This window comes from Lathyrus oleraceus, chromosome 6 (genome assembly GCF_024323335.1).
Source record: "Lathyrus oleraceus cultivar Zhongwan6 chromosome 6, CAAS_Psat_ZW6_1.0, whole genome shotgun sequence".
Classification (NCBI taxonomy): Eukaryota; Viridiplantae; Streptophyta; class Magnoliopsida; order Fabales; family Fabaceae; genus Lathyrus; species Lathyrus oleraceus.
In genome coordinates this window covers 42,058,344-42,069,875 of record NC_066584.1, presented here as the reverse complement: position 1 = coordinate 42,069,875, position 11,532 = coordinate 42,058,344, and the positions used below count along the sequence as shown (strand labels likewise).

General features: G+C 34.7%; 1 protein-coding gene across 1 annotated transcript; it reads left to right on the top strand.

Moving 5' to 3' along the window:
• The first annotated feature begins 2,612 nt into the window (after nt 1-2,612).
• Nucleotides 2,613-11,246, top strand: LOC127098634 (dihydrofolate synthetase). The gene is made up of 10 exons (XM_051037279.1): nt 2,613-3,146; nt 4,216-4,313; nt 4,448-4,598; nt 5,253-5,315; nt 5,899-6,060; nt 6,709-6,900; nt 8,606-8,705; nt 9,294-9,425; nt 10,117-10,248; nt 10,702-11,246. Exons 1-10 carry the CDS (start codon nt 2,889-2,891, stop codon nt 11,052-11,054), a joined length of 1,641 nt encoding a protein of 546 aa, XP_050893236.1. The 5' UTR covers nt 2,613-2,888; the 3' UTR covers nt 11,055-11,246.
• Nucleotides 11,247-11,532: the final 286 nt, after the last annotated feature.

Below are 11,532 nucleotides of genomic sequence, written 5' to 3'. Positions count from 1 at the left end.
TGATTTCGCTTGTGTTTGAGCCGTTTATCCAACTTCGGAGAAACCGTTTCTTAAAGCAAATCCTCTTGTCCTTCAAGAGGCATACTTTGCTTGAGGACAAGCAAGAATCTAGTTGGGGAGAGTTGTTAGATGCCCAAAAGTGCTTATTTGAGCTATCATATGTGGGCATCTTTCACTCTTTTTCCTTGCTAAAATTGTCAAAACCACATTTGTTTTACATGGAATGCATTACATTGATAAACAAGCTTGGTGCCTTTGATGTGTGTGTTATTGTGCAGGAAAGGCATGAATTAATTGATAATAAAGACACAAGAGAATTGGCAAAGGAACCAAAGAATACAAGCATTTCATCTGCCTGCTCGCTAGGCGAGGCTGTGGCGAAGCTTTTGGTTCGCTAGGCGAGCTCCTGGCGAAAAGCTCCAGTAAATTAGCAAATTAATTCGCTAGGCGAGCTCAAGGCGAATGTGGTAGCGAGTTCATTCTGTTTTGGTGAAAAACGCAGCCAGCACTCACTCGCTAGGCGAGGCTCTAGCGAGTCCCCAGCGAGCATTCCAGTAGCAAAACCTCTCAACCTCGCTGGGGCGAAGGTTGAAGCGTGTCCTTCGCTAGGCGAACATCACAGTTCAGCAAGCCCTGTTTTCTCTGGGCGCAGGGGCCTTTTGTGCCCATTTTAGACCCTCGCTAGGCGAGCCATTCTGCTCGCCTAGCGAACATGACAGACCAGCTGAGGTCTATAAGTAGCAGGTGCCACTTTTGAGCACCATACCTCATTTTTACCAACTTTTCCATTTTCTGTACTTTCTTCTAGATATTTTACAGCATTGTTTTGGGAGCTTTTATGCCCTAGTTTTCCATTTCTCTTCATCTAGCAACCATCTTCCACAAAAAGAAGGTGGATTCCCATCCAACTTCGATTATCCGACTTGGATGTTGATCAACCTTCTTTCCTTACTTGCCGACCAAGCTACCATGAAAATGAGTAGCTAAGTCATCCATTTGTCAAGGTTAGATGTAGGTGATTTCTAGCTTTGTGTGTAAATGTAAGGATCCTCATATGTAAACTCTTTAACGGTAAATATATGATGAAAACTTTGTTTCTATTTAAAACTCTTTGTGTTGGTTTATGATCGAGAGATGTTTACCGATTCTTGACCTAGGTTTTCATCCAAACTTGTTTGTTAGCTAGAGATAGTAACGAATGATTTTGTTCACCATAAGGTTGAACCAAAGGTTGTCATTTTGATAGATTGTGTTCGAGAGAAACAATGGATCAAAATGGCAAAACTCACAATGGGTGTTCGAGAGAAACGCATTGAGAGGACCTTGTGAAATTATTTATCATCTAAAGGAGTTTATAAGATTGTTGACCGAGCTAATACATGCAAAGTGATCATTGAAACCTAACTTTGACAATATTTCTCATTTAATCAAAACATAACTTTTACCGCAATTAATTACTTTGTATGCAAGATAACTTGATTAAAACCAAAACCCTATTGTTACATTAAGTTAAGATTAATTCAACCATTGAACGGCAGTGATATCTTACAATCTCTGTGGATACGATAACAAAAACCCGACACGAAATATACATTTCAACACATACTCTTTTCTGAAAATGGTTTTTGGATCGTGTAAGGGCGGAAAACAAGTTTGATGAGTTGAAATTGATTTTAAACGGAGACAAACATTCAAGTAGGGAGTTATACTGCAGTACTCGAATGCCCGAAAAGGAAGAGGCCTAAGCCCAATCACTTTCTTTTTATTCAAAAGTTTGTTATGAAAATATGTGGCAAATTAGATCAAAGTTCATTAACGGAAGACGATTATTCAGACAAGGAGCTCTACTGTAATGTCCAAATAATCGGGAAAGAGAAGGTCGATACCCAATCAATTTTTTTATTTTCTATAAAAGAAATGACCTAATTCTGATAATTATTATATTTTACTATTGAAGTCGAATGTTCGAACATAAAATTCTACAAATATATCCTAACATTCGAAAGAGAAGTTAATAAGAGATGTTAGACCTCAATTATTTGGTTTTGAAAGAAGTTGGAGAGAGAGGCTAATTTAATATGGAACCCCACCATTTTTTTTCATTTCTTCCGAAAACCGAAAAGAAAGGGAAAGACAAGGCTCTTTACTTATGTGTTTTCCTATTTTAACCTTTTTGTTATTATTATTCATTCAACTTCTGTCATCATTCCTACCAAGTGGATTTACGCAACATTTTATGAATGCAAAACTTCATTTTTATCTATTTCAATGTTTTGTAAATATAAATAGATAAATTTATTTTTAACATAGTAAAAAAAACTTAGAGATTGATTATTATACTTTATGAGAGTAAAAAATTTACTTCATCACCATTATCCATTTAAATTATTTTATAAATTTTTAAAATAAATATCAAACTTATTTTAATATCCAACATGTAAGATTAATTGACATTGTAAAATCCTTTACACTATATCAATATATTTCAATTAAATTCAAAAATTTATTTATTTTGGACAAAATAAAAGAAATAGACTTACTTATTTATTTATTTTGGACAAAATAAAAGAAATAGACTTCATTTCATAAAATGAAACAAAGTTTAATTTTCAATTTTTATAATTAACCATTGTAACTACACGTGATTCGTGATTCTGATCGTGTCTCCTACCAACTCCTATCCCGTTCACAGCGCTTCTTTCTCCGCTTCACCCGCAGTATCATAAAACCAATTTCACCGGCGACTCGCCGTCACCGGCCAGCTGCCGATGAGCAGTGCCTCGGCAAAATCGACACTTTCACCTCATATTTTCCTTTCCAATGAGATAAACCTCCATCACTTCAATTTCTGCAAGCTCACTGTACTCGCGCTTGCACTTTGAATCATCATGCTTCTGCACTGCAAAGCATTTCTAACCTCATCATCACTGAGAGGGATCGCTAGGCAAATGCGTTCCTTACGAACACTGTCTTCGCACCGAGAGGATCCAGAAATGAAAGATTTACTTGATTACATTGATTCCTTGAAAAATTACGAGAAATCTGGGGTTCCTACGGGTGCAGGAACTGATTCCAACGACGGATTTGATCTTGGTAGAATGAGACGGCTAATGGATCGTTTTGGCAATCCTCAATCCAACTTCAAGGTTCAATCTCTCACTCTTTTTCTGTTTAAATGAGAAATAATTCATTTAAATACTTTGATTTTTGTTTGTTGTTTTGAAATGTGTGTATGTTGGAGAATATAAAAGTTCAGTGAAACATGGATATAAATATATATAGGGCATGTTTGGATTAACAGCTATTTACAGCTTATAGCACAAGTGCTTCTAAAAATAAGCACTCATGAATAAGCTTGTGTAACCATTTTTATAGCAAAAGATAAAATAAATTTAAATGGTTTTTATATGTGTTATAAGTTGTTCTCATAAGCTATCTTGATGAACTTATAAAAATAAGATAATTTTTTTTATAAAAAATGTCATAAGCTCTTTTGATAAGGTCTCCCAAATAGTGTCATAAAAATTATGCCAGTAGATAAGCTCGAATAAGCCAATCCAAACAGGCCCTTAGGATCTATAATTATATTTTGGTGTTTGAATAAACACAATGTATTGCATAAATTTTTTAAAAGATTTCTTGTGATAAAAAAGTCTTGTAATCAACACTTCTATGTAATCTAAATAAGTAGTGGTGCATTCAATTTAGACTCTTTACAACTTACAATACGTTCTGTAGTATTAAAAAAACTTGAGAATTTTGAAGGGTTGATTTCTAAAGTGGGCTTTATAGGATTTTGTTGAACTTTTTAGTACTAAAAAGTGCAACCCTATCGCATTGGGATCCTTGATACTGCGGAGTATCAAGCTCAAATGCAGCCTCAATCCTATTTGCATTGTAATCTCCGAGACACTGACAACCCTGATGACACGGTCTTGATTGCTGTTGCATATATTTATTTAAAACCTTGTCTGCTACCAGTGAAACAGTTTGGGTTTAGAACTTAGCAGTATTCCACTGGATTGAGCCTCATTCAAAATGCCGTTAGTGTCTTTCCCATTAGCCTTGGGGTGCTCCTTTTAGGTGTCATTTTGAGTCAAGAAAAAAACAAACCTTATTATTTTTAAGGGTCACTCGTGCATTTGTAGTACTTTCACTCAATTTTATGCAGTTGAAGTAAGTTGTAATAAGTGTTTTAGTTACTGGCAATTGTAGGCCGTTCATATTGCTGGGACAAAAGGAAAAGGATCAACGGCTGCTTATATATCTAATATTCTGAGGACGGAAGGTTATTCTGTTGGTTGTTATACTAGGTGAAGTTTCTTTATCATTGAAGTTTTCCTTCTTTTTTCTTTTAGATAACTGCAATAACTTGAAATTGTCTTCAAACCATAGATTCTTTATGATTGGTATATCATTGACGACAGGCTTTTTCTCTCTCGAGCAGTCCACACATCCAGACTATCAGGGAACGCATTCTGCTAGGAAGATCGGGTGATCCTGTTTCAGCAAAATTGTTGAACAATCTCTTTCATAGGATCAAGCAGGATCTCGACCAAGCAATAAAAGAGGAAAATGGTTGCATAAGCCATTTTGAGGTATTGAACTGTGGAATGTTGTTATGAAATTGACGTGTTAACTTAGAAGTTATTTTGATGGGGTTTTGTTGAAAATTTATGCGTGAAAACACATTGATTAGAATAGGTTAAACGTGAAAAATGTTGCAAATAAGACTGTTGGTGTAATGTAGTTGCAAGCTCATTAGAGAAACTATTAAGAAACATTTAAGGGTTAATGAGTTGGTCTAGTGAATATAAATATGATAGATAGAACACCACATCGTTGTTTGATCCATTCAGCCAACCCCATTTAGAGGACAGATCTTGGTTGTTGTTGTTGTAGGCTCATTATTGTGGTTTGCCTCATTGATGCTGATATATTTTTTTTTCTTTTTTCTTTTTCTTTTCAGTTCCCTCTTTGATTCCCTATCAAGTCATTCCATGTGACCAATTGAGAAATTTGGATTTTGTTTACTCAATTCTACTGATCTCTTTAGCTCCCTATTTGTTCTGTTCAAGCCTATTGCATTTCTTTCTAGTTACTAGTCAGTTTTACTACAAGAAAATATAGCATTCTATTGAAATGCAGTTTGATATTTTGTCTATGGTTTAATTGTTTACCCTGTAGTTTTATATGGATATTTAATACGCCATAAGTTATGGTCATATAACTCACTTACAGAGGTGTTTCAGGTTTTCACTGCCATGGCATTCATCTTGTTTGCTGATGAGAAAGTTGATATTGCAGTTATTGAGGTTAGTTATCTATTTTATTTCATCCAAAAAATATTTATTAGTTGTTTCAAACTTTTTTTTTTGAAAGTTTGGTATCCGCCCTTGCGACCGGCTAATCCAAGGGGACCAATCCCACCGTCAATGATTCTTCTGATTGTATTTCTCCCACCAAAAGAATCTCGAGTTGATGCTCACTTTTTGTGGCTCTAGCTAGTGTATTGGGGCTTGTTTGAGGTTGTTACATTGTTGATATCAGCCTGATATGCATCTGAACTAGCTGTTTAAGCAGAAATGGAAAAGAAGGCAGTAGGGGGATGATAGGAAACAAATAATGTTGAAGAAGAGAGAGACTCTAAAATTTCTATCGTGCAGAGATGCAACCATGCAGGATCAGGAAGTGAATTCCCTTAAAGTGTGGCCCTTACATTACAGTAGAGTAACTTAGTTAACTGATATTTATTCCAACCTGTCCCTGATCTGTTCAATTACTACTATATAAACTCTAACTACTGCTGCAATCTATTTTTTAACTGACTGACCCGCTAGCCATCTTAGTGCTTATTCTGCTATGTACTGATTTTCAAAACCTTATTTTATTGTAAAGGCTGGATTAGGAGGTGCACGAGATGCAACAAACATTATATCGAGCTCTGGTCTTGCTGCTGCAGTCATAACGACTGTAGGTGAGGAACATTTGGCAGCTCTTGGGGGTTCGTTGGAAACTATTGCAATGGCAAAGGCTGGAATTATAAAACAAGCCCGTCCAGTTAGGTGTATCTCTTTGTAGATCTTATTCATATTAATGTGATATGCTGAAATTGAAATGGTATTTCCATTTCTCATGGGATTTTTTGTAACTGCAAAGACTTTCTAAGTGAATTGACAAATTTAGATCCAGTTAGTTTTTTTTTGGGTGAACAAGATCCAATTCTTATGTAAATAAAACTAGCAGTTTTTGTTCTAAAGCGGAGAGCCAATAATGATTTATGTAGAATATTATTTTTTGTCTGCTGTTAATCTATAATCTTGTGACATTTTCTAAGACAGATATTCAAAAATGTTAGTTAAGTTGCGCATGTTTTAAGGATGAAGTCACAAACGTTTCTTTTCGTGTATTGTTTATGTGTAATTCCTAAATACAGACTTTGTAATTCATTTATTAAACAAGCAGAAAATTAGAAAGCTAAAATGAAAATTTACTCTTTTTGAAAAAAAGTTGTTCATTTATATGTATCAACAACTTGCTTACATTAGTACATTATGAGCAATACAAAGAAATCTTGTTGCCATGTTGTTGATTTACTTTGTTCCTTTTTAATTGTTGTATTTCAAAATTATGTTGTTTTAAATATTACTTTGAAAGAGGCCCATTTTCTTCTTCATTGTTTGCTGACTAAAATAATATATATTTCAGTTGGTGCTGGGTGGGCCATTTCTCCCTCATATTGAGCAGATTATTCGAGAAAAAGCGGTAATCACGGGCTCCCCTATTGTTTCAGCATATGACGCTGGGAACAGCCTTGCAGTAAAAAGTTTCAGCATAGTTAATGGCAAACCTTGTCAAATTTGTGATATTGAAATACAAACTGTCAAGGACTTGAAACTGGTATGTGTTTGCATTCTTTAGCTTTTAGTTTTTGTTCAGATAATGCAATGTAGGCACATACCTGGGTGGCTTTTGTCTAGCCGTGGCCCCTGGGTGCTCGGGAGGCATCTTGGCAACATATTGTGCAATTTCTGAGCTAACATTATGATAGAAACCAACTGATATACAAAAGGAAATAGCAAAAATCCATTTGAATTACCGAATAATACCGCAGAATTTCGAGGGTCTGCACCTCCCCTAATGCCAAAATGCCCCATTTCCAATCTAATTCCAAGATAAACACTCTTCCCCATCTTCCCCTATTTATTCTAAACACAAACACAACTATTTATTCTAAACATAAACACACAACATTAATAAAACATAACTGCTCATGTGTTTGCCAATAAAACATTTTACGGACATACTATTAAATGGAAGAGTCTAGAAGAGCTATTTATAAGTTCACGTGTTTGCCATTAAACGAGGATAATATTGAAGTTGCAGTTGTGCCCAACATCATCAAGGTTCCTAAGCTGTAAAATGCCTATATGTGTTAAAACACAACTTTTGAACTAGCTTTTGAAAGTGAGACCCGAACCATTTAACATGGTCAGAGTTGGATTTTGCAGGCAATGGGGAATTTGACCCATGCCCACACCGAGGTCTGCAGGTGAGGGTAGGTATCAAAGTTGCATTTGTATCCCGCATTGTCAAGGTTCTCAGGCTGTACAATGCTTATATGTGTTTGAGTACCCTCATTTTCTTAGGCTTTGTTTGGAAGTTTGGAGGGAAAGGGAGGGGAGGACCTTGAAAAATGGGAAGGATAAGGAAATGAGAAGAATTGAAGGATTTAGGTGGGGAGAGTTTAATTTTATTCATAATACAAAACCTCATAATTTGGGAAAACACAAAAATTGTATTGGAGGAGGGGTTTGGAGGGCTTATGTGAGTTCTTCAATTATACTCTACGTTGTTATAATATTCTGAAAATTTGAAATACATTAATGATGAACATTCATTTATCATTCTATCCAAAATCATTCTTTCCAAAAATGTAAGGATTTCTCTATTTTTTCTTTAAATCTTCTTTTTCGGAAGCCGTCCTTCTCCTCCTCTCCTAACTCGCAAAGAAAGCCTTAGAACTCTTGAAAGTGTGAGATCTAAACACATTTAACAAATAATATTATAACCTGACACCTATATTCTCCTATTTGTACAGGGAAATTTTGTTTCAACATTAAAGCTTTATCAATGCAGTTTTTATTTTTCATTCACAAATTTACTTTATTGGGAACCTCTGTTAGGCTTGGGAAACCTTCTTTTTTATCTTGTACAAAACACAACTTTTATTCTTGTTTAACTTTCCCAATAATGTTAAAAATTCCCAATAATGTACAAAACACATCTTAAACATATTCTGAAGATAACATTGATAATATTCTATCACAACAACTTTTATTAGAGTAAAAGTTCACAAGAATGTGATAATCTACAACGAAAGTAGGGTTCAAACTTATAACCCAAAAATAGATAACTTTTTGTACCACAATTGTCATGGTATATGTCTTGTATTTTATCATTCATCTGAATGTTCCAAGAAATGCACCCCATTTCTCTACTACCACTTTGCTAAACTATTTTAACTGATTTTCAATCTATATTATATTTTATTTTTCTTGATGGGAAAGTTTGAGCAATTTACTGGGTATTACTATTCATGTAGTCCTGTAAGTTACATGATTTGAAGCTGCAAATGCCTGGTGATCACCAACTTCAAAATGCAGCAACTGCTACTTGTGTGGCACTCTGTCTTCGTAGTTTAGGTACACCTTTTCTACATTATGCTTGTCCTTTGTCTTCTCTTTTCTTATATGAATAGAATATCTTGCTACTCTAGTTCATAAGCTATTCATGGTTAAGATGTGTGGATCACATCTTGGGTTTCCGTCAATTTTTAAGGCCTTCTTCCCTTGCAAACCTCTGACCAAGCATTTATATGTGCTATGTGGTATAATGTCTCTTATATTTCTGTGCAGACATTGCTTTAAGTGTTTTCAACTGCTCCAACTCAGTTATTTTACTGTTTTCCTCCTGATCCATTCCATGTCATTTTGACCATGACCATGACAAATGAAATCAAAGTCTTTTGTATTGTGTTACATAACACCATTAGTTAGTAAGCAACAAATAGATAATTAGTAGACACAGATAAGTAGATAGGGTCACAATAGAAGAGAGAGAAGAAGAGAGTAGCTAGTCATTTGAGTGAATTGTAACCTTTGGTTGCATACTTTGAAGTTTTGCATTGTTCTTAATGAACAAAATTTTCCCCATTTTTTCTAGTAAATTGCCAGTTCATATTTCATATTGTTATAAGTATCAATTTTCTCAATTTGTTTATTGATGATTAGGATGGAAGATTTCTGATGAATCTATTAGAAGCGGTTTACAGAGCACATACCTCCTTGGAAGAAGTCAACTCCTATCATTGGCAGATGCTAAGGTCTTAGGACTTACTGGAGCAACAATACTTCTTGATGGAGGTTGACCACTCTTCTCTTTTTATTACCATGGGATTAACTGATGACTTGATCATGCTAACAGAAAATTAGGTTCATTTGCTTTGGAAAATTTTCTAGAAATCCTGTAAAGTTATTTTAAGGAAAGATAGGCATAAAATTTGGTAGTTTTCTATTGCACTGTACACATTGTTAATATTTCATTTTGTCCTTGTTAAGAAATGTGGTTGGGCCTAACTCAATCCTACAAAACCGGTTAGTAGAGTGAGGATTGAGCCTAACTCAATCCTACAAAACCGGTTAGTAGAGTGAGGATTGCCCCCACCGAGGCTCTTGATACCATGTTAAGAAATGTGGTTGGACCTAACTCAACCCTACAAAACCGGTTGGTAGAGTGAGGATTGCCCCCACTTATAAAGACATGTTAAGACCATATATTATCCGATGTGGGACTCAGTCCTTCTTACGTGTGAAAAAAAATGGCCTGCCAATCACGCCCAGAGGCCGTTTCACAAGAGTGAAACCATCTGGTCATCTCACTTCAACTTTTGACTGGGAGTGTGTGATTACTGCTGGTTTGCCTAATGTGATGTAAGTTAAAATTTATTAACCTGTTTGACAGTTTATGTTTGTAAAATTTCTAATGGTGTTATGGAGTGTGTAAAATGCGAGTTCATAAATACAGTAGTTATGATTGTGTGGATTCATCTTGTAGCTCACACCAAAGAGTCTGCCAAAGCACTGATGAATACAATAAAGATGGCGTTTCCCAAGGCTCGATTAGCATTTGTGGTTGCAATGGCATGTGACAAAGATCATGCTGGTTTTGCTCAAGAGATTCTCTCAGGTAAATTATGTTAATTTAATGTTGCAATTTAATTAAAATTACCATATTACATTAAATATAATTTCATAAAGTGGAGAACATTAGGAAGTGACTGACAGTTTTTTAACATGATAGTATAAAATTTGTTGAATGAGGAAATAAATTGTTGGAGTTAATTTGATTCATTTAGACCTCTAGTTTTAGCCTGTGTATATTGCCTTTATTGGTCAAACGATTTAAACCATTGATTCAAAAATCAAATAGCATAGATATATCGAACCATGAAGTTGTAAATTGTAATTTCATTCAATTGATTTTCCAATTACCATTTATAATTCCCTACTTTTTTCTTTGAAGCACACTCATTTTAAAGAAGTCAAATAACTTATTGCAATATGTAGTTTCTTTATTTAAGTGTATAAAACTAGTGTGAAAACAACGTCGAAAACTAAGTATGTTACTTCATTTGTTCAGGTGCATATGTGGAGACTGTTATTTTGACTGAAGCTGCTATTGCGGGAGCTGCAACTCGAACAACATCAGCTTCTCTGTTGAGAGATTCTTGGATTAAAGCTTCTGAAGAACTCGGTGTCGGCATTTGTCACGAGGGAATGACAGAATACAGAGAGTTATTAAAGGAACAGCCAGTAAGCTCTGACAGCAATTTTAGTGATGGTAAGACCATATTGGCTACCGAGTCTTCTTTAAAGGATTGCTTGAGAGTTGCAAATGAGATTCTAAACAGAAGAAGGGATGAAAATTGTGTTGTTGTCATCACTGGATCACTGCATATTGTATCCTCAGTCTTAGCTTCTCTTGATGATTAATTGAAGCTTTTTACATAGTGTTTGTTCAACATTCAATAGCAATGTACCTATTTAGTTTAGAATGGATTTTTTCTATTTAATAGGAACAAATAAAAATGTCATGTTTCTCTAGGTTTTGATAAGATTATTCAACCAATGTTTTGTACAAGTAAATCTGAAATTATATTTATATACCATACCTATTCTAGGAAATCATGTTAGGTGGAATTTAAATTAGCCTAGAAAATGATACGATATTAATGAAACTGTAAAACAAGTTTCGAACAGTCATTCAATTTTTTTTGATAACAAACAATCATTCTATTATACCCATCATGTAGATAGATATGTCCTTGGAGATGGTTTAGAAATTAATATAACAAAGTGATATTATGGTTAGAAGTGATTGAGTTTATTTGTAAAATAAATACTCATTAAATTCACTTTATATTGAAATACTTAGAACTTGAATTTCAAAGATTTTATGGTAGTTTTGGTT